Source organism: Maniola hyperantus, chromosome 11 (assembly GCF_902806685.2).
Source record: "Maniola hyperantus chromosome 11, iAphHyp1.2, whole genome shotgun sequence".
NCBI classification, from domain to species: Eukaryota; Metazoa; Arthropoda; class Insecta; order Lepidoptera; family Nymphalidae; genus Maniola; species Maniola hyperantus.
The window spans coordinates 10,592,862-10,618,773 of record NC_048546.1 but is presented as its reverse complement, the minus strand read 5'-3'; the positions used below and the strand labels follow the sequence as shown (position 1 = coordinate 10,618,773).

Here is a 25,912-nt window from a genome sequence, read left to right as displayed (position 1 = left end):
TCACACATGTATTAATAATTTAACTGTATATATAATATAATATAACATAATATATAATACAATGTACTAGAACCTATTGGTTTGGCACGTGGCGATGGCAAGAGACCTGATGGTATGACGCTCGTACCGTGGAAGATGGGCAGGTCGCTTGTTTGGGATGCAACTTGTGTAGACACTTTAGCTGCATCCCACATTCAGGCGACCTCCTCTATGGCGGGTGCAGCGGCCATCAGCGCCGAACAGGCCAAAAGGCGCAAATATGAAAACCTCGATGGGAGCTTCGTATTCGTGCCTTTTGGTGTGGAGACCTTGGGGCCGTGGGGCCCGGGGGCTCGAGCTCTTTTTGAAGAAATTGCGAAAAGAGTTATCGAGTCAACCGGGGACCCGAGAGCTGGCAGCTACCTTGGCCAAAGAATTAGTTTGGCCATCCAAAGGGGTAATGCTGCCAGCATCTTGGGTGGGATGAGGTTTTAGATTTAATTTAATTTATTTTAGTTTTAATTTAATATTGTTTTCTTTTTTTTTAGATTTAAGTTTATTAATAGTTTATTTGTTTCCATCTTCACATAAATAAATTGATATTAATGATATAACATAATTTACTGTAAGAAATATGGAGCTAAAATAGAACGTTTGTTGACAAACATAGCCGTAGACCGTCAAGCATGTTTGACAAACAGACCGTCAATCAAATTTGCCAAACACGTAGTTTGTTTGACAAGCACGTAGTTTGTTTGACAAACGTGAAAAACGACCGCAGATGGACAAACATGCTTGACCGTGTGCGGGGCCTCTATTATTATTAGGAGCAGAACAAATTGAAAATAATTCGATCAAATATCGATTCTTGTTGCATATCGATTTATTTCTTTTAATTTTTTTAAATTGATTTTAAGAACTTCAAGAAGAATTTTTTCGTGAGGCTTGTTTTGGCACCGTTAAGCCGTATCGAGGTTTATAATATAGGTAGGTACACATTTTGGCTCAAAAATCATGTTTATCAAGATTTGGGACTTGAAATTCCATAACAAAGTCTACAACTTACAATATTATTTCTCCAGAAACAGTTCCTGAATCTGTATGGTTTAGAAGTGCTGTCTGCATTATCAGTTTGAGGAGTTTAGACTGGCAGTGTAATCATGAAGGCGTAGCTTCTTGATACCTACCTTCCAAATTGTAAGTTTGTAGGCCTTGTAGTTCCTGAGATTTCGCGATTAGTCAGTGAGTAAGCGAGTGGTATTTCTCTTTTATATAATAATATAGATTTTTTGAATCCTAAACATGGACCTCGTGATCCTAAATTAATCGATGACTAATCGATTAAAATTAATGTTTCATCATGGAGTCTTAGTGCTAAAAATTTTTTACGAGACATTTCACCGCGATTAATAGCCTCAACTGGTGACAGAAGGGCTGGCTCATTTTTGCGCAGCGGATCAGCCTGGCTGTCCAGCGCGGAAATGCAGCCAGTATTCTTGGCACCATTCCACGCGGTCATGATTTATATAGTAATTAGATAAGGCTAGCTTTAAGTTTTATTGTATTAAAAAAAAAAAAAAAAAAAAAAAAAAAAAGTTCAAAATAAAATTCTGTGGGTTAAATGTCAAACGTCAAGTAGATCTCTTTTTTTTTTTGTTGAATGTCAATTGTCATTCGGTTGTCAGCGTGCTGTCAGTCCATGTCAGTCGCATTGGGGTCGCATATTAGATTTGATTATACTATTTTACTGCTTTTCTCTTAAAAATAATTTTATTTCGTACCCAAGAATGAAATATCTGTTTATTTGTTAAATATCATGTGTATTATTATTGTACGAAAAGATCGATTCTATAATCTAAGTGTTACATTTTTGTTTATAAGTTGTGTAAAGGGCATAGGAGCTGCTTCTTTCTCTAATGACTTGATGAAGGCCTAAAACTTCGCAGGAGTACGAAGGTAGGTAACTTACTGTTCTAAATATTAATAATAATTGTAATTAATTAATTTTGACAATATTGTAGGTACATGAATAATAATTATTCATGTCCAATAACTGTTCCTACTTCATCACATTATATACAACTATGAAACTATCAAACACTATCGTAAAGTTACAATGCTTAAGCAATCCCACATGTAATTATGAAGATAAGATAATACTTAATTGTATCACGATACAGATGCAGTATAGCTACTAACAGCAGCACTGAAAGGTCCTAAGAGCACTCCACCTAATGGTTTTAGAAATCATTCAACATACTTTGTGACTCATTTGTTGCAATTAAACTTGATATTAGTCATAATATATCTTGTCTAGTCTTGATATAAGTCATATGTGAATTGATATCAGTTTACAAAGTGGTCAAAGAAATAATATGGCCAATCTAATTCATAAATTACTATTGTCCATGCACAATATACTACATATAAATATTTAAGTAAAAGTATTTAAAAAATAAGTATTATTAGAACCATTGGTCCTATTTTGGTTGTACAGAAAAGTTGATAAACTTTATTCTTTCAAAAAAGTATATTAGGCCACACTTCTTACAGTGTGACTAATATTCCTATATTCCTCTTTCCCTACCAACTAACCTTGTGCTTTGACAGTCAACAGTCCAAATAGGGGGGATTAAACTCAAACTCAAATTTTTCAATTATTCAGAATTTTGAACCTTTATCCTATTTTAGTCTAATTAGCAAATTAAAACAATAGTGGACCAATCATGTGGAGGATTTTCAAATATCTAAGTGACTCATATTACGTCGGACAAGTAGGTATATAACATATATATATATATATATATGTGTTGTTTATATAAACAACATGTCTAATGGAAATTTAAATTTTGACAAGATTCCATAGTAAATTATTGAAACAGTGAATCAGGAATACATTGAATCATATTTTATCAAATTCCGTTCAATTTACCGAGAGATTTACACTAGTAGTTAAAGTCACTAGTTAAGTTGTAACTGTGAGTTGTGGAAGTGTGTCAAGTAGTAATCTTTTCAACCTACTTTTGAAATAGAGGAGATTTACAGTATGTGTATGTTTTAGTTTTTAACATTTTTTCTGTTTTCCACTGCTATTGGATTTATGTTATGTGCTGTGTTAATTTATTTTGATGACTAGCTGATGCCTGCGACTTCGTCCACGTGGCATTAGGTTTTTAAAAATCCCGTTAAAACTCTTTGATTTTTCGGGATAAAAAGTAGCCTATGTCACTCTCCAGGTCTTTATCTATACCCTACCCATGCAAAAAATCACGTAAATCCGTTTCACCGTTGCGACGTGATTGAAGGATAAACCAACAAACAAACACACTTTCGCATTTATAATAAGGGTACTGATTATATTTTTGGAGTTTCATACCTCAAAAGGAAAAAGGAACTCTTATGTATGATGAGTATGATGTAGGATCACTTTGTTGTCTGTCTGTCTGTCTGTCTGTCTGTCTGTCTGTCTGTCTGTCTGTCTGTCTGTCTGTCTGTCTGTCTGTCTGTCCGTCCGTCCGTCCGTCCGTCCGTCCGTCCGTCCGTCCGTCCGTCCGTCCGTCCGTCCGTCCGTCCGTCTGTCTGTCCACCACAAAAAAAATTAAAATGTGTTAATAATGAACAAATAATTAGTATTTTCAAAGTAAGATAACTATACCATGTGGGGTATCATATGAAAAGGCTTTACCTGTATATTCTAACAAATAACAAATTTTTATTTATTTTTATGCATAATAGTTTTTGATATATCATGCAACATGTCGAAAAAATACGACTGTATTACGGAACCCTCGGTGCGCGAGTCTGACTCGCACTCGGCCGGTTAAAAAAAAAAATCCTGTTACTATTCAGGATAAAAAGTATCCTATAATCATCTCTAAGATGCATGCTATCTCTGTGACAAACATTGATTCAGTGGTTAAGCCGTAATAGACTGACAGACATGTCACATCTGTATATTATCAGAATGGAATTTATTTTTTGTAATATTATCTATGTAATGTGAAATATTTGTATCAATTTGATTTGAAAAATATACATGAGTTAATTAGGTACCTACCTAATATTTTTGTAGTAAAAGTGTACTTTCGCCAAACAAAGGCCATTGTGTTACTGAGAAAAATTCACGGTGAATTTATGATAATGACGATATTATGCTTCAACCACAATGATTTATAGTTTATACTATAGATATGTTCATAATTTATCATAACGTTCATTGTTATTATGGGCCGTTTAAAATCCGTTCTCGTTGATGAGTAAGCCAGAAGATACAAAACGCACGAAAATGACTAGAGGAGATAGCTATTGGCTTTTGGAGATAGTTGGCTCTAATAGGATTCAAATGGGGTAGTTTTAAGGGCGAGATGTATAGAGTGCACTCTGACTTGGCTTAGACTTAAGACAGAGTTAAAACGAGACAGATGTAGGTATATCTCTCACATAAATCTGCCTCGTTTTAACTCAATCTTAAGTCTGAGCAAAGTCAAAGTGCGCTCTATAGATCTCAGCCTTTGTCATTACTCTAAAGTGAGGAGTAGGTTGTTATATATGTATCTACTTCTTTATTACTTCCATAAATAATATCATTGTTCAATCAAGATAAACCATCTTATCTGTAAAGAATTGAACAGGCACAAAGCATCGCATCAGCGATCCGCGACGGAGATGACGGAAACGTGTCCAACGCGCCTCCCAGAAACTGTGATACAAGGAACTGATGAACCTTCGTCATGACTCAGTGATCTTCACTAAATGAAAGCCATCAAATGTCATATTGGATGGTTCTACATTGCTGCTTCACAGAGCGATATAAAAATAATATTTCGTAGCAAACCTTCCATGGATTAAAAATAAATATCGAATGGGATTGGTGACTTTCTTTCAGTGATTATCACTGTGTTAGCGAATCTAAATATATAAAATGAAAAGGTGGAAGGTGGAAAGGTGGACTGACTGACTGATCTATCACCACACAGCTCAAACTACTGGACGGATCGGGCTGAAATTTGGCATGCAGATAGATAGCTATAATGTCGTAGGCATCCGCTAAGAAAGACCTTGTATGACAAATCATTACGCGTATTACTTATTCGAGCTTTCGGATTAACAACGATGACGACGCGCATGCCGATTGCCGATTGCCGTCGCGACTTGCGTGTTTCGGTCTTTATTCAGGACTAGCTGAGTAGCTTATTCTCGCGACTTCGTCTGCTTGGATTTACGTTCTTTTTAAAGATCGTGTCGAGAATTTTCAAAATCTTTCCTTAGTGTCTAAGGCACTCTAGGAATATATTTTCTCCATATTTCAAATCTCTACGTCCACCGGTTTAGGCTGAGCGTTGTATGTTAATCAGTAAGGCATAGTGCTATTTTATATGTATTTAAAGATAATTACTCACCTGCCAGGGATTCGAACTCAATGACTCTTGGTAAGGATAGAAGAGCTCTAACTACTTCGCCAATGTGGTTCAAAACTCCTGATCAGTCTTATTTTGATGATAAAAAACTTTTAAGATTAAATCATCTTAAAGTATTATTATCTATGTGGCATCAACAAATATACTGAGCATGCATGAATCATTTAGCTAGCAAGCATTGTATACTGAGTTACTGACTTGGCAATGTAGTGTTAAAATTTGCCTGTATTTCACGAGAGGTACCTGATAATTAGACTCATTAGCTCACACTGTTTACATTTGAATATTCATTGAGTTTTCATACTTGCGGTGTGATGTTTAAACTGTGGAAAATCGTGTCTCCTAAATACTGTAGGTTTTAGTTTAAAGTGTGACTTTTATCAATAGTAAGATAAATGTGTAATGTGTGTTACACCTGTATGTGATGTGGTCCAATGCTGAAGCGAACATGTCAACCCGAAAGTGCAGCGTTGGAAGACCCCCACTACGTGGGCAGACGACATCCGTCCGACGACGACGGCAGCCGCTGGATTCAAGCGACGCAAAGACCTTGGCGTGTGGAAGTCCCTATAAGAGACTTATGTCCAGCAGTGGACGTCTATCGGTTGATAATAATAATGATCATGTCAAGCTATAACATCTATTGCAACATTGAAATATGTCTGTGATTGGGTCGAACTTTACAGTGCAGTCCTGATTTAGCAGTTTACCCTCTCGAAAGAGCACTTTACTAACTTCTTATTATAAGGAATTATAATTATTGTAAAATATTCTAAACATGAGCTACCTGTTCTCTTTTAACAGACTGTAGATCTGAGATAAGAACTAGTAGCCTAGAAATAATAATTAGGTTTTAAAGATAAATAGTATTTAATTTTAAACACTAAGAAGATCGTCAATAAATACTAATAGGTATATTAAAAGATTATCTTGTTGCAGGGTTCACGCCTAAGCATGCGGGCTACGACTTAGGATATGCGATAAAAATGGAGGTGGTCAACATGGACGACGGTCGATATGAACAAACGGAGTGTCTACCAGGCAGCAGTGCAGACAGCGACGCTTCTAGCAGCATCTTCGAAAGCAATGACAGCAGTGAACAGACGAGTGACACAGAAAAACCCTCAGACGAAGAAGATTTAAGGGAGGATTTACAAAAAAACTTAGCTAGCTTTTACAAGTCTGATTCAAATGCATCACGTACTTCAAACGACATCACAGACGATGAGGAGTTCCAAGCGACAGCTCTTTGTCAATTTATGGACATATTGAATGATCTAGACGAAGTCCTAGATAAGTCTTTGCTTGCGTGTCTCGACGATGGAACGAAATCGTTCGACAGCGATGACGAAGATCTCATATGCAAAATCAATAAATGTATCGCTGATAAGGAAGATAAATCCGAACATTCTATATCCCAAAGCAGTATAGATGATACTACGCAAGTTATAATGGGCCCTGTTGCCCAAGTATCACAATCGACAGAAGAAATCGATATAACACACAGCGAATCCCTGCCGCGAATACATTTTGGTCGTTCCAAGAGTTATACAGATCTGCCTAGGAGTAACAGTGAAGTTTCTGCTTTATCTTTAGAAAGGGTGAATACCTTTGATGATAATTTACGGAATTCCATGAGGAGATTGGACCCTATAGTACTGCCGGCGATAAATACACAAGAATCATCACACGCATCATGCGAACCTTTGACTTTACCTGTTATATTATTTGTAGAACATCACGTTAATATGCGGCCGACTAGTGCACCTATACAGCTTCAAGTTTCGGCCGCTAATGTTAGTAGCGACGGACCTTCGGGGCCACTTATTGTGGGGAGAAGGACGTTGCTTATGAATAGGGCTTTGTCTTTGCCTTCGCCAGGCGACAGCGATGTTACAGCTATCGACTGGTCGGAGCGCAATTCGAGGAATGTGGCCAGAAGTGCGAGCGGATCCAGTTCTTCGAGTGAATCTTTGATTGGCGTAGTGCCGATAACTCCCAGTGCGTTTACTGCTTCTGAAGATAGGTAAGCATTTTCACATTTTGAATTTAACTTGCAACTTAAGTAGATACTTATAGTATTATAACTTCTAAGCTAAGTACATTCTTTGGTCATTTATTGCTTACAAGTACATTTTTATTAAATTGAACTGCATATTAATTATTTACAGCATTTGAAAAACGGATACAGTATATGATAACTATTTTTAGCAGGATGTAGGATTAGTGATAAAACTTTAATAATATACTTATTTATAACTATACTTATAAGGAAAATATTGTGGTTGACGTAAATAATAATAGCTAAATTACGATTATAATCAACTAGCTGTAAGCTGACCCGTCCCGCTTTCGTCGGGGAAAAATTTCTGAACACCTTTTCATAGTGGGATTTCCCTATTCAGAACATAAGAATTTTCAGACTACATATTATTTAGTAGGTATGCTAAATTTTTCTAGACAAAACTTTCTAGACCCAGTGTTTTGAGATTTATGTCATTATGTTAATCAGTTCGTTTCTCCGTTTACACTCGTATTTAAATACGTAACTATGAAGATTGCATAATGTACAAATAGAAAGATTTTTATTCAATAACTGGGTAGGTACCTTTTACACTGTTTTTGAATCCTCAAAAGAATCATACCACTGCACTGGTTTAGAATGCGCTTCCTGCTGAAAAGAACCAGTTACAAAATACAATTGGGACTGTGAGATGTTAAAAATAAATCATATTTCTTAGGAAGGATTAAATAGAGGATCTTCCAAATTTCGTGAAATCCACGTCCGCTGTTAGTTTTAAGTTTTCTAACAATTTTGAATTACCGATTTAACTAAAAAAAGTACGTCAAATTACGTCAAATATTTATGACGTCACGTCATCTATGTATTTCATACACTTCATACAAACTTCCTTACTAAGCGAGCGTTTTGACGTTTGATAAAAGTCGCTGATTTGACTAGTAGTCATCATCCCTATTGTTTTAGAAATGAAGAGAATGAAGCACCTCCTTTTGGAGTGTGGCCGCACAGGATGAGCGCAATGCTGGCCTGCCTCAGCTGCACTGTGGGCATATTTAACATCTCTCGGTTTGCTATATTTAGCGTACATTTTGGAGGTAAGTTTGTTCCTCTTTAAAATCTCTCTTGAATTCAAACTACCCATCTCCCCGTTTAATTAAAATTCATAAAAACACTTGAAATGCAGCGAATAACAACTTCTGTGAAGGCAATGCTACGTATGATGCTTTAATAAGTCTACTCAATTCCAACATAATAACTCAATACATGCTACATCAATAATTCAATCCAAGATAGCGAATGGTACAGTCAATTATTTTGAAGCTATTTGTGTGCCAAGTGATTATGTTATGAATTTTTAATACAGAAGATCAATAAAATTGACTTTAAAACTTTTTTCCAGCATTTTGTATGGTCCATTTTTTATATATTTTTCCAAATTAAGATTACACACACCATTCCTTCTTCTTTTTTATAACTGTGGTTTCAATTAAAATATTCCAAGGCAAGGGTAGCCTTACTATTAACACAATTTTCAAGAAATGTTCAATACAATTGGTGTATCCTCGATCGCCATATATTTAAATCATCTGCAAAGAAGTTACAGACTCCAAACATAAAAAATATACCTAGGCCAATACACTTTTATTTATCGTTAAAAAATCTTTTTTTTTCCAGCAAGTTTCATCGTCCAGTTTTTTATATTATCCCTCCTAATTGGAATACCACTATTCACCCTACACTTGTGCTTGGGCCAAGTACTGGAATCAGGACCGGTTGACATGTGGAGGATATCACCAATATTCCAAGGTGTCGGGGTGTCCCTGTTGCTAACACAAGCTGTGATCGGGATGTACAGCATAATTGGCCTCTCGTGGATTTTTGTGTACTTTCGAGACTCGTTTATAACTTCCGATGATCGATACAAATGGGCGCTGCCGCATGAGTTTAGTTTTGAAGGTAAGTGTGGCGGCAATTTATTAATCCTAAATCCTAATAATATTATAAATGTGAAAGTGTGGATGTTTGGATGTTTGCTTGTTACTCAATCACGCATAAAAACGGCTGAACGGATTTGGATGAAATTTGGAATGGAGATAGATTAACCCTGGATTAACACTTAAAAAAGTTCCAGCGGGATTACAATAACTTATTTACGAGCAACATAGACAAATTAGATAGTTAATTGATTTAACATTCTACTTTATTTCTGTTTCTAAGAATTTATCAATTCTAGTTATTCTCTTTAAAACCTATTGAAATTGGTAATCTTAAATGGAAATTATAATAGCAGCCTTTTAAAACATCAATACATTTAATATATCTATTAACTTATTCTAAACCGCGTGGATTAAAGTTTTTAGAAATTCCGTGGAAACTCTGCTTTTCTGAGATAAAAAGTAGCCTATGGCAATTTCCAGGACGCAAGCTAGCTCCATATAAATCGGTTAAATGGATGGACCTTAAAGTATCCCCTAGGATTCCTAGGAACTCTTTGATTTTCCGGGATAAAAGTAACCTGTGTTGTAAGGCTATGAAGGCTATAGGTTGTACCCTGGGATGTAAGGCTACTCTGTACCAAATTTCATCAAAAGCGGTTTGAATATTGAGCCGTTAAAAGCTTACAGAGGACAGACACGCTTTCTCATATATAATATTAAAAGTACTAACTGATGTCCGCGTGGAATCAGGTTTTTAAAAATCCCGTGGGAATTCTTTGATTTTCCGGGATAAAAAGTAGCCTATGTGGCTCTCCAGGTCTTTATCTATACCCATGCAAAATATCACGTCAATCCGTTGCAACGTTGCGACGTGATTGAAGGACAAACCAACAAACAAACACTTTCGCATTTATAATAAGGGTACTGATGGATATTTGCTTACTTGATGTTTCTGTTTCAGATATGACCCATAGGAACAGTTCAATCAGAATCCAAGAGACATTACCACAGTACTTTCACGGAGAGGTGCTCCAACGTAACTTAAACTCCAACTCCTTCGGCACGATCAAGTTTCAAGTAGCATTCAATTTGGCCGTAGTTTGGATGATTGTTTTTGTCTCTCTAAGTAAAGGATTGAGGTCATACGGCAAGGTAACATATTGTATTTATTTCATACATACTTAAATAATTGGTTCCACCCTCAGACTAGAGACAGAAATAGACACAGCTCTTTCTAAAATTCTTTATTTTATTTTATTTCCACGTGATTGGCCACACGATTGCCTTCTTATGTCGAAAACAAGTCTTATCTTCCATTTTTAGGGTTCCGTACCTCAAAAGGAAAAACGGAACCCTTATAGGATCACTTTGTTGTCTGTCTGTCTGTCTGTCTGTCTGTTTGTCTGTCTGTCTGTCTGTCTGTCTGTCTGTCTGTTAAGAAACCTACAGGGTACTTCCCGTTGACCTAGAATCATGAAATTTGGCAGGTAGGTGTTATAGCTGACATTTGGGGAAAAATCTGAAAACCGTAAATTTGTGGTTACATCACACAAAAAAAAATTGTGGTCATGAACTAATAATTAGTATTTTTAATTTTCTAAATAAGATAACTATATCAAGTGGGGTATCATATGAAAGGTCTTCATCTGTGCATTCTAAAACAGATTATTATTTATTTTTATGTATCATACTTTTTGAATTATCCTGCAAAATGACGAAAAAATACGACTGTAGTACGGAACCCTCATTGCGCGAGCATGACTCGCACTTGGCCGGTTTTTACTATCTACCTTTTCCACTTACTTTGTAATCCGCCTAACGTTAGTTGCATACTATAGGTACCTACGCGACAGGTCGAGATGACAATCGGGGTGGGTACACCCCGCATACTCGCACAGCCCCCTCGCGTACCCGGTGCGGAATCGCGCGGTGTGATTTGCGGGTGTGCAGGGTGTCTCCCGCCTCATATCCCGATTGCCATCTCGACCTGTCGCGCATAGTTTCAATTGATTAGGTATTTTTCCAAATGATTCTATTTTAAGACGGAGTTTCCATCTACATAGGTAGATAGTATAAATACAAATTTTATCTGAACTAATAATATTTATCATTAAAATAATACAGAGTCCAAGATAACTTAAAAGAATTTGTTTATCTCTAAAGATGTAGTAATAAATTCTACTAATATTATTTTGGTTTACATTTGTATTCTATTCATCGACGCTTATAATTGTGCATCGCTATAAAACTATCCAAATTATAAAACGTAATCTGCGACAATCATCCGCCATATTGAATTTAAAATGACGTCACATAGACATTTCATTAAACCTAAACCTTTTTCTGTTAACCGATTTCCACACGGTATCGTATCGGAAAGCGATTTACGCTTGGCGATAGGATGGTAGCTATAGCCAAAATCTTCGACTAGACCGGCGCTGTGGTACTAGCGTGTGGTATTAGGTACGTATCGCGCGACAGGCGTAAATCTCGCGATCATTGCTGTCAAACGTCACACGTAACAGCGGCTAGAGAGAGACAAAGCAAAATAAGAAGAAGAAGAAGAGAGACAGCAAATGAACTGACGCATTGCTACTCCTGTCGCGTTGCTGTCGCTACTGCAACGTGTTACGTAATCACCCCGCGGACCTGGTGCTGAATTAAGAAATCCTACATTCCCAAATCGATCACAGGACCTCCCCAATTATAAGACCATTGCGCTCACCACTGCATCAAAGAGTTACTTTCTTAGTAAACTATTGAGGTCGTACTTCAAGGTAAAACATTTATACGTACTCGTTGTTTGCAATTCGTTCCGCCTAACATTAGGCCGTTTGCAAATACGACTAGATTGTTGTAAATGACCTTTTCGTCAGGAAACAATAATTATTATCTTAGTCTTAGAGTCGCAATTAGCGAGTGGTGGTTTTATAATTAGTGAAGTGTTTACTTTCAAGATTATAATTTAGACTACAAGATGTTTTTTAAAAAGAGTTTCTATCACCGTTGAAAGTTGTAGAGACTTACATTACTTACATAATAGGTACATTAATATTACAAGAACGAGATAATGACCGCAATTTCGTCCGCGTGTGTTTTTGAAAAACCCGTGGAACTTTGATTTTTCGGGATAGCCTACGTCACTGAGACACAAGCTGTCTCTATACCAAATTTCGTCATAATCATCATTCGGTTAAACGGATGGACCGCGTAAAGTTAAAAAACATATTTTTATAGACATATTTATAGATATATTTTAAAAAGATATTTTTTATGACGTTTAGTCATAGTAAAATATGATTACACCTACGTTAAATTACCACAAATCGAAATTTTATTTAATTAGTGAATCACAAGATAAATTCTCTGATCGCGAATTAATTCATGATACAATCCATTATAAATTATGATTAATACTAATAGTAAACCACAAGCAGTTCTACCATGCACAGTAGGAACCGTGGAAAAATAAAATTGGAAAAGTTTGATAATAAAGCTATGAACACATGACTGTGTTGTTGTTGTGGTGACTTGCAACGCACAGGATGATTGACCAGTAAACCTCTACGTAGTACTACCACCGAATATGGTAGTACGCACAAGATGGGCCATTTTGAACAATTTTTGCGGGTTTCAACTCGTTATGTTTTTGCATAATATGATTCATTTAATATACTAATTTTGAAACATGATTTTTGTTTGAAATAGCTGTTCTATAGGTACTAATTTAGTTCACAGCATTGGACTAACTTCGTACTTACCTATAGAAGGGATGTACTGATGTGCAAACATACTGTTTACTGTCACAGCTTTTGGCTATGCTAATAATAAAAATACATTTTATAAAATCGTTTGCGCACGATACCGCAACGCAGTAATGTGTTCGCCTCTTTATCTAAATATATAAAAGGAAAAGGTGACTGACTGATTGACTGACTGATCTATCAACGCACAGCTCAAACTACAGGACGGATCGGGCTGAAATTTGGCATGCATATGCTATTATACCGTAGGCATCCGCTAAGAAAGGATTTTTCAAAAATTAAACCCCTAAGGGGGTGAAATAGGGGTTGGAAATTTGTGTAGTCCACGTCTCGAGCATAAGCTAGTCAGTACATATTTTCTAATAGATTTTGTGTTCTTTCAATGATCACTAAAAATGAAGCTAAGTTATTAAAATTATGTCGTCCTTTTTCTCACGGTACATGTGAAAGAGATGACACTGCTTTTCCGATTTAGAACCTGAGATGTTATGATTGTTTAATGTTTTGTCTATTTGTTTTGCAGGCTGTATACATGCTCATCTTCCTACCAATTTGCGGCACTTTAGTACTTTGTACTAAGCTTCTAACCCTGATACCGTACGACTCGGTTACCAATATATTCTCTGAGACTGAATGGAGCGAATTTTTTATTAATAGTAATGTGAGTACAACTAGATTAGATTAGAGAATGTAAGAGAACTAAATTTAAAATATACAATACTAGATGATGCCCGCGACTTCATCCGCGTGAATTTAGGTTTTTAAAATCCCGTAGGAACTCTTTCATTTTCCTGGATAAAAAGTAGCCTATGTTCTTCCCCGGGATGCAAGCTATATCTGTACAAAATTTCGTCAAAATCGGTTGAACGGATGGGCCGTGAAAGGCTAGCAGATAGACAGAAGGAAACACTTTCGCATTTATATTAGTATGGATTTAAAAAAATCGAAGATTGTCTATTGTCTAACCACACTTACGAGCAGTCTAATTGACTCACATTCAAAGTTCGAAATTGATACTCAATCTATTATAATATATCAAAATCTGCATGTCAAATTACCAGATTTAAACAATTTTTTCCGAAAATAGGTATTTTCTACTCTGTTTACTTTTTTATTCAATTTAATGCGTTGATTGATTATTCAACATTCAAAGGAGAAACTTAAACTAAGACATTAGCGTGCGAAGGCGGTCTTATCGCTAAAGCGATTTCTCCCACACAACCTTTTGTAAAACCTTAAGTAGTTCTATTTTTTTTATTGCAAACAAAAAAGAACTTTCTCAATTTGATGCGTATTTTTTTGATGAGTATTTTTTTACTAGAGTTGGGCCGCGGCCGCACAAGAGACTTTCCTGACTTGGGGTCTGCTCGGGGCCTGCATAATGCAGCTAACCTCCCACAAGGATGCGAAGAACAAAACTAACATAATGCTGCAGAAGGAAAGCGCTTGTATAGTAGCTTTCACATTCGCAGTACTCCTGCTTGGGTCGTTCTTAGCCAATACTTGTGTACAGATATTGAAGAACCATGGATATCATTTTGTACCGAGCAGTTTTGGTTAGTGAATTTTTTTTGCTGTCTTTTGGTGGTTGTCGTTTCTATAGCCTGACCAGAAATATAATATAAAATTGCTCTGGGGGCGCCACTAGCATATGGTCTATGGTCACTAATAATAGGGTCTTGTATAAATTAGTTCCACAAGTTTTCCGCAATATGGCGAGGTATTTTACTTTTCTGGTCAGGCTTTAAAATATTTATCAATTAACTTAAGGTTTGAAAACTTTGGGAATCCTTGAGGGTGGTTATGAATTGTGAATTGGGATTTGTGGTATCTGTGATATCTGTGGGGTTGTTTCTGAAAGTCTAGGTGAAACACCCACAGTAAATTTTACTTGCATGAGATGTAAAACGAAAAAAAATCTGTTCGTAAAATAAAGCACGATTAGACGGAATGTGATGGATAATAATAAGCTTATGCACGCACAAACGTCCCCCTCATATTTTTAATAGCAATTTTTATTTCTAGAAACTATAAAAGCATCACAATTCCTCTGGCCGATGGCTGATCCTTTGCCTGGCAACACCGTCTCAACCCCAGTGCGGTACATGGGCCATTATGGCAGCTTGGTGGGCGTCACTGTGTGGCGAACTGGCAACACCGCGCGCGCGTTTAGCGGCTGGCAACCCTTGCAGCTGGCCACGCAGATAGTGCCCGCGACTCTAGCCGTGCTACCTGCCAATGTGGTGAGTATATCGGTACCTGGCCACTACGGCCATAGATATTTCCAGATATGCAACTAGCGTGGCCCCCTCAGTCCCTCTCGCTCATGCAGAGGTACTTACTTGTGAAATGTTATTCCGTCTATTTTACGTTCGCTTCGGCTATTGGGCTATTGTAGCCTAGTATACTGCAACCCACGATTGCACAATAACTTCAAAAACAAAAAACAATAAAACGAATCAATTATTTATTTACAATACTTGAGTCAACATAACCTCACTTCACGTTGTTTGCCAAATACTCACGTACAAATACATTTTGGCACACAAAAAAAAGTGGCCACGGTGATAAGGACAAAACATAATCATTTTGTCACTTCTAATAAGAGCTTAAATGTATTTAGCTATTTCGCTCTAACAGTAAGTGTCACAATAGGGCTACTTCTAATAGTCCTTGTTCTGAGACTACGGCAGCTTGGTGGGCGTCAGCGCTGCTATACGTTTAATGGCTCCTTTGAAAATAATATATTTTTGAGTCCTTTCTATCCCGGAATGGAAGAGGCAAGTTGTTCCAACAATCGGAAGGCAGCTTTATATCCAAAATGAAACACATTTATTCCCATGGTTGCAGCTGTCGCCCGCGTGGGCGGTGATCTTCTACTTCATCCTCATCATGTTCGGGCTGGCGCAGCAGCTCGCGATCTGGCACTGCGTCATCACGGGCATCATGGCCATCAACGCGCGGGCTCTGCGCGTGTGGGAGACCACCATCACATTCCTTAGCTGCGTGTTCGGACTCGCGATGGGCCTGCTTCTATGCACTGATGTAAGTATTATAATTTACTAGCGACCCCCAAATTTGCACGAAAGAAGACCTATTCTACATTGTTTTAGCATAGTTTAGTGGTATAAAAAACCAGTTAAGTTCGGGTCGGACTCGCACACGAAAGATTTTGTACCATCAAATTCTGTACCATCAAACAAGAAATAACACTTTTATTGAATTTTTTTGCATGGCGGCGATTTTGAAATTTACATTATTTGTTGTTATAGCGGTAACTGAAATATACACTCTGAAAAATTCAACCGGCTTTGATAGGGTCCCGCTGGCACCCTTCGAAGCTCTAGAAACCACTTTTAAAAACCTGTTTTAGATCCTAAATTAGTATAGTCTTCAGGCGACAGTCGTGGTCGTCATTTTGGTGGTAACTTCTTGATAATTCGTTTCGAGTCCTCTTTGACGCTTTCCTAGTTAGTAAACGAGTTGGCAATTTTGTCCGCAGGCGGGTATAAAGATAGTACACTTCATAGACTACGTGTGGGTGGGGTGCTGGTGGCAGTGCGTGGTGCAAGTGGCGCTGGCTATCGGCGTGTTTGTGGTGCGCGGCCGCCCCTACTCGCCCGACGTGGTGGTGGCGGCCCTGTACTCCACCAGGACGAGGCTGTCTGCTACGTTTGCTGCCCTGCTCAGCTTCACGTGGACTGTGGTGTTGCCAGTGTTGTTATGTGTGAGTATCGTATTGTATTATATAATGTGTGACACAATTGCATAAATAAACGTCTTTTCTTTCTTTCTTTCTTATTATACCCGCGGCTTCGCTCACGTGGGAATTTCCAGCCTTCCTTGTTTAAGAACTTGAGCAAAATATCAACTTCCTAGGTCCAGCCCAAAGGCTGGGTGTTGGTAAATCATTCAGGACTTTTCTTTTTGTATATTAATTACTTTTTTTTTTTTTTCTGTTTTTTTTTTTTATTAGTTATGTTTTTTTTTTTTTTTAATACAATAAAACTTAAAGCTAGCCTTATCTAATTACTATATAAATCATGACCGCGTGGAATGGTGCCAAGAATACTGGCTGCATTTCCGCGCTGGACAGCTAGGCTGATCCGCTGCGCAAAAAATGAGCCAGCCCTTCTGTCACCAGTTGAGGCTATTAATCGCGGTGAAATGTCTCGTAAAAAATTTTTAGCACTAAGACTCCATGGCCCCAGGGTCTCCACGGCAAACGGCACAAAAATGTAACTCTCTATAAGAGAGGCATACTTGCGCCGCTTGCCGTTTTCAGCTGTTTCTGCTGCGGCTCCCGGTCTTGATGCTGTCTTCCTGATATGACACGGGGCCAATGTGTCAACGCAAGTTGCGTCCCACATTAGCGCCCGTCCCCGTTCCCAGGGAACCAGCGTCAATCCATCAGGTCTCTTGCCATCATCCCGACTAATCCCTGCCGGCTCAATGAGCGCAGGAATATTTATGGTGGCAAGAGCTCTTTTAATTGTATCGTTAAGAGAGCCATGCCTAAACAGCCTACCGGAGCTCCTTTGGCAAGAGAGTCCGTGGATTCCAAATTTATCAACCTCTTTTCCACACGGACATCTGTGCTGATGGCACAGTGGTGTTCCCAATCTGAGACCTAGAGCCACACGAAAACTTTCGTTATCTAAAAGTGTGCCGAGATTTTTTGATGGCAAGGCATGCAGCCAATACCCAGATTCCTTTTCGGATAATGCTAGAAGCCTGGCACGATCTCTGTCACTTGTAAGATTTTGAACCAAATTCGTATGTGTCAGTTGAACCAATGGCAAATCCCAAAGTTTTTGTGTAGTACGTTCCTTCGGGATGTCGACATTGGGACATCTGACCTTCCAACTCTCTAGGGCCTCTGTGGCATAGGTCAATGATGAATTGGATTTGAGAATTTGAGAGCTAAGCTCTTTTATACTATGCACAGAGGACAGAAAAGCCGGAAGAGCTACACTGGAAATTTTCCTCACGCCGATTAATTACTTGACTTCTTCGTAGACACAATATAAGAAGTTGCTTCTTATTTACTTGACTTCTTCGTATTGACCGACTGTTTGACTGAACCGGCGCCCGGAGTTGACTGAACTGGTCCAGTTCATTCTAGTCTAATCTGCTAGAAATTACTTACCGAAATAAATTTTTGTCTTTAGTAACTACTAATTTATTCAAGACTTGTACATCAATTGGTAGGGTGTCACGAAAAATGAAAACTACTTTGGAATGAATTTTGTCCTTTAAATGCTTTTATTTTTTTTCAGGCAATATGTGTTATGGACTTCCGCGTGGGACAACAGAGGCAAATGTATAGTTGGAGAAAACCAATTGGGTAATATAATTTGACTTTGACTTTTGTTTGGTAACTTTTTTCTCCATTTGGAAGCACTTTGCACACATTATGCTTCTGTTCATGGCGTTTTGACATGATTCAAGTTTTTTCTTGTGGGCTTTAGTCAGGGACCAAGTTTGACAGCCATACGTAAGCACTGGTAACTTGTAACTGACTAACTTGTACCGGAATAAAAAAACCGGTAGGGGTCCTTCGGTTGGATGGTTTCAAAGTCTATAACAGACACAGGTAGAAACATTTTTTGTGTTTTATGTAGAGAGATTCTGTGATACCAGCAGCGTACTTGTTTATCAGGTACTGGCCGGTGTGGTGCCGGCAAGTGGCGGTGATACTGCAACAGGGTGCACTTCTGTTGGTGCCACTGGCCGCGTTCGTGCAGACCTGGCGGTACATCTCCAAGGGACCGCCCGATATACTCGAGGTACGGACAGACGAAGATTCTCACCAACTTTTATAGTTTCGGATTGAGTGTGCTGCGTAAACCCAACTGGCCGCTACAGCGTCACCGGGTGGGTTGGCGAGCGCGGAGCCCTAGGGCTCAGTGAAATAATTGGAGAGATCAGGGGGCAACGTCCTAAGGGCGCCTTTGCGGCCTCAGACTACGGCTTAGAATGGCATTGGGATGGGTGGATTAGTTGTAGGTACATGGTTAGTCCATACACCTCCAAGGCCGTGGCGTGACTCCACATCCGGGTGACGTTAGAAATCAGGAACACCGAGGATCGAATCATCGACGATCGAATCGAAGACGCTGTAATGATTCGATCCTCGGGATCATTAAGGACGTGCTTAGGTCGTCGGGGGCTCACCAAGTTTTTGCGGCGAACCTTTTTAACGGACGCTTAGGATGGGATCTAAATGACAGAAAGTGAAACGAACGAACGTCGCATGTCATTGGCTGGGCATCGTTTAATTTTGCCTATACGAGGGAGCAAGACAGAGCTTCACTTTTATCGGGTGTCTCACGACAACAACACTTATTCATTATAAACATTTTATTTATAGTATACATAATATGTATATCTGTGCGATTTTTTAAAAAAGATGTGATTGTTTCACGCTGCTAGAACTACTCCTCAAATGAGTGTTTGGACGACGTGGTGAGCATTTTTTATCCATCCATCCATACTAATATCATAAATGCGTGTGTCTGTCTGCTAAATTTTCACGTCCCAAATGTTTAACCGATTTAGATGAAATTCTGTATATAGTTAGCTTACCGACATGGGCTACTTTTTATCCCGGAAAATCACAGAGTTCCCACGGGATTTTTAAATAACCACAATCCACGCGTACAAAGTCGCGGCTGGCATCAGTTACTATTTCAAGATGCTCCATTTCAGCGTAATTCCTTTTGCTATTTTCTGTTACATATTTAGTCCGTAGCTGCTGTGATAGCTGTGATAGCCTAGTGGTTAGGACGTCTGCCTTCTAATCGGAGGTCGGAGGTTCGATCCCGGGCACGCACCTCTAACTTTTCCGAGTTATGTGCGTTTCTAGTAATTAAATATCACTTGCTTTAACGGTGAAGGAAAACATCGTGAGGAAACCTGCATGCCTGCGAGTTCTCCATAATGTTCTCAAAGGCGTGTAAAGTCTACCAATCCGCACATGGCCAGCGTGGTAGACTATGGCCAAAACCCTTCTCACTCTGAGAGGGGAGACCCGTGCTCTGTAGAGAGCCGGCGATGGGTTGATCATGATGATGATGATGATGATGATTTTGTCCTTGGTCGATTATTTAAACTGCTTCTTTCATCTAAATTGCTGATTTTCCAATGTGTGTAAAATTATTGTTTTTAAATCAACTAAATCGAAACGTCATTTTGGTGGATTAAAAAATAGACTATACTCGTTTCATAACCTACAGCATTTGATGCCTGCCAGTGTAGGTGAAGCCTCGAGATTTTGTTACAAGTTTCATAACTGTCGTGTACTGTGCTATACGTCCCGCTAATTGCTAATGCGCATGGCCGCCATTTTAGTAACGTCATCACTCGACTGAAGTTTCGAGCTGATGGTATATTTTTATTTCGGCTGACGTCAAAATGACGTCATTCCGATGTTAATGAGACATGGTTCCAATAGCAATTGGCGGGACTTGTATAGTATTTTTATTTAGTATGGTCAAGCATTAAGATTTTGTTTTCAGCGCGTACAAAACCTCTACCGACCGCGTATGAACGAAGCGGGTGAGGCCCTCCCAGCGGCCAGCCTCACACGAGACGCTCCTACTCTCGAGCCCACCCCGGACCCCCCTCCTAAATATACCCCACCCCCCTCCTACTCCACCGCCACGGGCGCCAGGCTACTGAACACATTACGACGCAGCTTCAGGACTTTGAGAAGGTAAGCCGTTAGTGTTGTGTACGGGAGCATTGTGATGTGGACTCAATCGTTACCATACGAAGATCTGCCTCTGGGCCTAGATGGACTAATCGTTCTGTCTTGGAAGTCTAAATATATAAAAGGAAAAGGTGACTGACTGACTGATCTATCAACGCACAGCTCAAACTACATGACGGATCGGGCTGAAATTCGGCATGCAGATTGCTATTGTGACGTAGGCATCCGCTAAGAAAGGATTTTTGAAAATTCCTCCCCTAAGGGGGTAAAATAGGGGTTTGAAATTTTTGTAGTCCACGCGGACGAAGTCGCGAGCATAAGCTAGTTTTATATATAGGCTTTTGAGGTAAACACTTCGTTAGTGTGATTCAGGCTTTATAGCGAGTGATCGAAAATACAAGTGGTGTCATCTAGTACTATTGTTATAAGTTACTTTTTTCATAGGTTGTACTATTTTTTTGACAGCAACAGCTGTGTTGCTGTCAAAAAAATAGTTTTTTTTAAATTACTGGGCTATATGAAGCGTCAGCAAAATGCAATTTTTAATAATCGTTATTATCATTTTCAGGATAACATCAAGTCGAACGCCATCACATCACGATGATACATCACAAATACCCATCACACTCAGCGAAAGCGTCGACCGACAATCACACAACAGTGGCGCCACACCATCCGTCACCATTACCGACGAAACCGACAACACACAGACCCTATACACCAATCATCAACTCAACATGAATCAACCCCTCAACAGAAATCAACAACTCAACAGAAATCGACCGACATCATCACGTAACTCCCTAACATTAACTCGCGACTTTTTACGAAGATCTTTCGTAAGGAAAAGCGACTCAGCCAAAAGTATACGTTCTAGTTTACGCAGGAGTTTCAAATATGGCGGCGGCTTGACTACTAGTCACGAACATTTGGTTAGAGATGTCGAACCTATATCTAATACTGTAGCTATGTCTGCAGTTAGTGAACCTACTTCGCATACGAGAAGTTTGGGTTCGGTTATATGAATTATTTTTGTACCGCCTATAGATTGTATGTAATGTAAGAATTTTGAACGTCAATCCCCACTGCTATACCCTATCCGCGGAAAGAGGTTAGTATAGCGCTCTCTCTGTTACATAATCCCATACAAATGATAGAGGCAAAAATCTCAGTGGGCACTAACCATTTTGAGTCATCAACCTAACCAAATATGCTAGATTGTAATGATAGTAAAGTACTGTTGTCGGTATTTTACAATAAAAAGAACCTTACCAAAGGTTTTTGCCTATCATTTGTATGGGATTACGTAACAGAGAGAGAGCGCTAAACTAACTTATTTCCGCGGATAGAGTTCTATAGTGATATAGTTCGATATGAACTAAAGGCAACTGTTTTTGAACTTACAAACAAGTTGACCATTGATGCTGATTGGTTTATACAAAAAAAAACATAATTGGGTATTTTCCTACTTTTGAATTTGATAAATATTATTACTTTATTATAAACTAGGATAAAAATAATGACGTACGCTAAAAAAAGTTATAAGCATTTAAATATTTCTGATTAGACAGAGATAGCTATATAGCATTTTGACGTCACACCTTACTAATGCCATAGTAGCTTCGTGCGGTTTCATACAAATTTTCGTTTTGCGAGAAAGGGATAGAAGACCCTCCCACTCCAAAATTAAAATGCCTGTAACTTGGTAAATCTTTATTGGATTTTAGTATTTTTTTCAGCGTACGTCAATATTTTTATCCTAGTTTATAATAAAGTAATAATATTTATCAAATTCAAAAGTAGGAAAATACCCAATTATTTAATGCTTCCACATAGTCGCTGGTCGTCTTTGTGCGAGTGAGGCAGCAACACTTTCGACACAGTAAAGGCTGTTTGATATAATATTTTCTTTTGTGTTGCAGATTTGTTGGTAAGAGAATAGATAAAGAGCTGATTTTTAAATCGTCAAATAGGTACACTATATACGTTAAACATTTATTTGGTAATTAAAAAAATCGGCCCTAAATAGTGTTGTACGGAATAATAATAATAATTGAGTGATCACATTTTTTCGGGTACCTACTTTTAGATTAATTAAAAAAACTTGTGGTTTTTTACTTACAATTCAGCATCACAAATTGAAAATTATTTACTATTATTAATACCTTTATTAATTAGGTATTATACTGTAAAAATACTAAACATTCCATTAATCACACAGATCGAACATAATAATAGTTTTTTTAAATAGTTTAGGGTACCTAATACAAAACTTAGGCTGACCACACATCATTTTCTTGAGTGATTTGCACAATCTATTCAGAAAATTGGCCGCGAAGGCGACAAATTATTTAAACGTGTCCCTAAGTAACTGAGCTAGATGCTTGAACGTCTTTCTAGACGCAAATGCGCTCGCGTTACTGTAAACCATTTTTTTTTATTAATAGCAATAAAAAATTAGGCGATAGTAAACTAATGTGTGGCCAACCTTAGGCAGCATAGACAAACTCTGTACAAACAATAGTAATATGTAATTAAATTAATAAAATGTAATAGTAATTAATAATTGTTAATAGAATAATCCCCTGTAATACCAATGTTTTCAATGTAATTTGTAATTAGTGAAAGTACTGATATAAAACAGTATTTACTGGACGAGAGAATCTCAATAAAATACGTTTATTATAAATTTTACAAGCCATGTAAATTAGTTATACATTGTAGTCTGAGAGACGGTGGAGATTCTGCGAATCACTTATACATATAAATAACTAGCTGATGTCTGCGTGGATTAGGTTTTGAAAATCCCGTGGGAACTCTTTTCATTTTCCAGGATAAAAAGTACTTAGGCTATGTCACTCCAGGTCTTTAACTATACCCATGCAAAAAATATCATCGATCCGTTGTTCTGCTGTGACGTGATTGAAGGACAAACCAACAAACAAACTTACAAATTTATATTATGGGTAGGATTCGAAAAATAATAGAACCGGGCAGAATTTAAAAAAAACGAATGAGTATCAATAATAAACGACTTGAAAGTAAATAATTTCGAGGAAGTATTCGACTTATAAGAAAGTTTTCGGCCGTCTCTGTGACTATTATTACTTTTAGGTACTTAAAAAACAATAATAAATTGGAGCTTACGATTAATTAAATATTATGAAGTGCTATTATTGTTAAGGATGCATTTTGTATGAATTAGTTTTTTTAACGTTAGCATTTAGATACGATGTGTTCTTGTTAGTTAGTAGGTACTTAGCGCATTTTGTAATGTAGTTATTTGATAACAATAGAAAATATTTTGTATAGTTTTCAAAAAACTAGTTGCATAATAAGAAATAATATTATTTTTGTCAACTCCCAAATAATGTACGTATTTACATTTAGTAATGTTTTTGTTCAAAGAATAGTTATATTGTATGGAAGATTAATAATGAGAGAATTTGAGTACAAGAAAAGAAAGAATTTAGATGCTAAGCAATTTGTTTTATAGTTTTGTAAAACCTTGCAACCATTTTAGATCGGATAGGTAGTTTTCAAAATACACTGATATTTCAATTTATGGAAATAATAATTATTATGGAATCCTAAAAATTGATTAGAATAATTGGATCAAGAGACAATATTAACGCACATATAATTAAGGTCAAAATTGAGTATTATTTGCTTTAAATTCTGTTCGTTGAACAAATTAAAATTTTAAAATAATCTTTTCACATCACAAGAAAACGAAAACTGCCAATAATTTTAGTCACATTTTAGTGTTAAAATGGTGGGCCTTATAGTGAAATGACGATTTAATTATTAAGAAAATAATTGAGAAAGCAATTATTGTTGAGCATTGTACGGTTCTTAAATTTTGAATAAGCATGACAGGCTCATGAATTTGTTTTAGTTCCTTTATGCATTTATGATTTTTTATCTTAAAAATTTGGCATCTTGAAACTATTTTTAGTTCTAGTCATAAAACTGCTTCCACGTAATAACACGTACTAATCGCACAGTACAGCACGAATTGTACGCAACGAATTTTTCAGTATACCGACGCATTATCACACGCAGTGGTGAAATCATAAGTACTTTATCCTTTTGACGTAAAGGCTAACGCATGAGAAATTTAAGTCTGTGTACTTAGTGAAAATTCGCACAATTCGATTAGTCGGGCCTAAAGACCCTTTTAAATTGTATTTTCAGTAGATACCTTATATTTCATATTAAAGATTAACTCGAGCCTTAAAAGTTATAACAAAGTAGGTATACATCAAGTCATGTTTAAGTTAGTGCTGCGAATCACAGAATCTGTCTTTGTTGTCGAGATGTTCAAACTCAATATAACCCTAGACCTCGCATTTCCAATACTGATAAATACGTTGGTTGCGACGCGTGTAATGTGCGACTAGATTAGTTTGCTTTTTAACATCACATAATATTATATTGTTTTAAATTAATTGCGCACATTTTATTCGCACATTGTGTTTTACATTTTATACTTACATTCCTCTTATATTTTTAATAATTCTACTACTTAATATTACCTACCTATAAATAATAAATGTTTCATTTTTACAAACTTGTTTTATTTATTTACCTACTAGCTGACCCGCCCGGGATTTGCTAGAGTGAAATTTTTGAAAAACGGGATTAAATTTTTCAAAATCCTTAAACGTACCTATTATACTTCTTTAATCGTACAGAAAGAGACTTTCTTACGAAACTTTCTTTTAACCCTTTACGAGGTGGATTATGAAATTGTCAAAAATTGTGAAACACTTAGTATTTCTTCATTTATAACAGATAGCCTAATAATTTTAAAGGATATGTTATAAATTGAAAAATGACGGACCTTCGTATACAGAATTAGTACCTCTTTAATACATCATCCGCTATCTCTAGGGGTGGAGTTTCAAAAAAACCTTATATGAAAGACAAAAATCTCCGAAGCGTGGATAAAATGTCTGCCGAGAACTTGCCGCGGACTTTACGCAAACGGTGTGCGATATTTGTTCGAAACGAATAAATTCGAGCACTCGAAGCAAATTTAAATCCGCCCTGTGCGTTGACACGCCTTGGAACGT

General features: G+C 37.4%; 1 protein-coding gene and 1 long non-coding RNA gene across 2 annotated transcripts in view; both read left to right on the top strand.

Moving 5' to 3' along the window:
- LOC138403002 (uncharacterized) overlaps positions 1-25,912 on the top strand; it is a 66,535-nt gene that overhangs the window by 18,934 nt on the left and 21,689 nt on the right. The gene's annotated exons all lie outside the window — the stretch shown is intronic.
- Positions 1,681-25,407, top strand: bdg (sodium-dependent transporter bedraggled). Its single transcript, XM_034973206.2, has 14 exons — positions 1,681-1,935; positions 6,336-7,422; positions 8,383-8,513; positions 9,094-9,375; positions 10,318-10,508; positions 13,644-13,781; positions 14,442-14,676; positions 15,146-15,363; positions 15,971-16,165; positions 16,623-16,847; positions 18,400-18,467; positions 18,783-18,909; positions 20,641-20,837; positions 21,403-25,407. The coding sequence occupies exons 2-14, from the start codon at positions 6,383-6,385 to the stop codon at positions 21,857-21,859; spliced, it is 3,504 nt and encodes a 1,167-aa protein (XP_034829097.1). The 5' UTR covers positions 1,681-1,935; positions 6,336-6,382; the 3' UTR covers positions 21,860-25,407.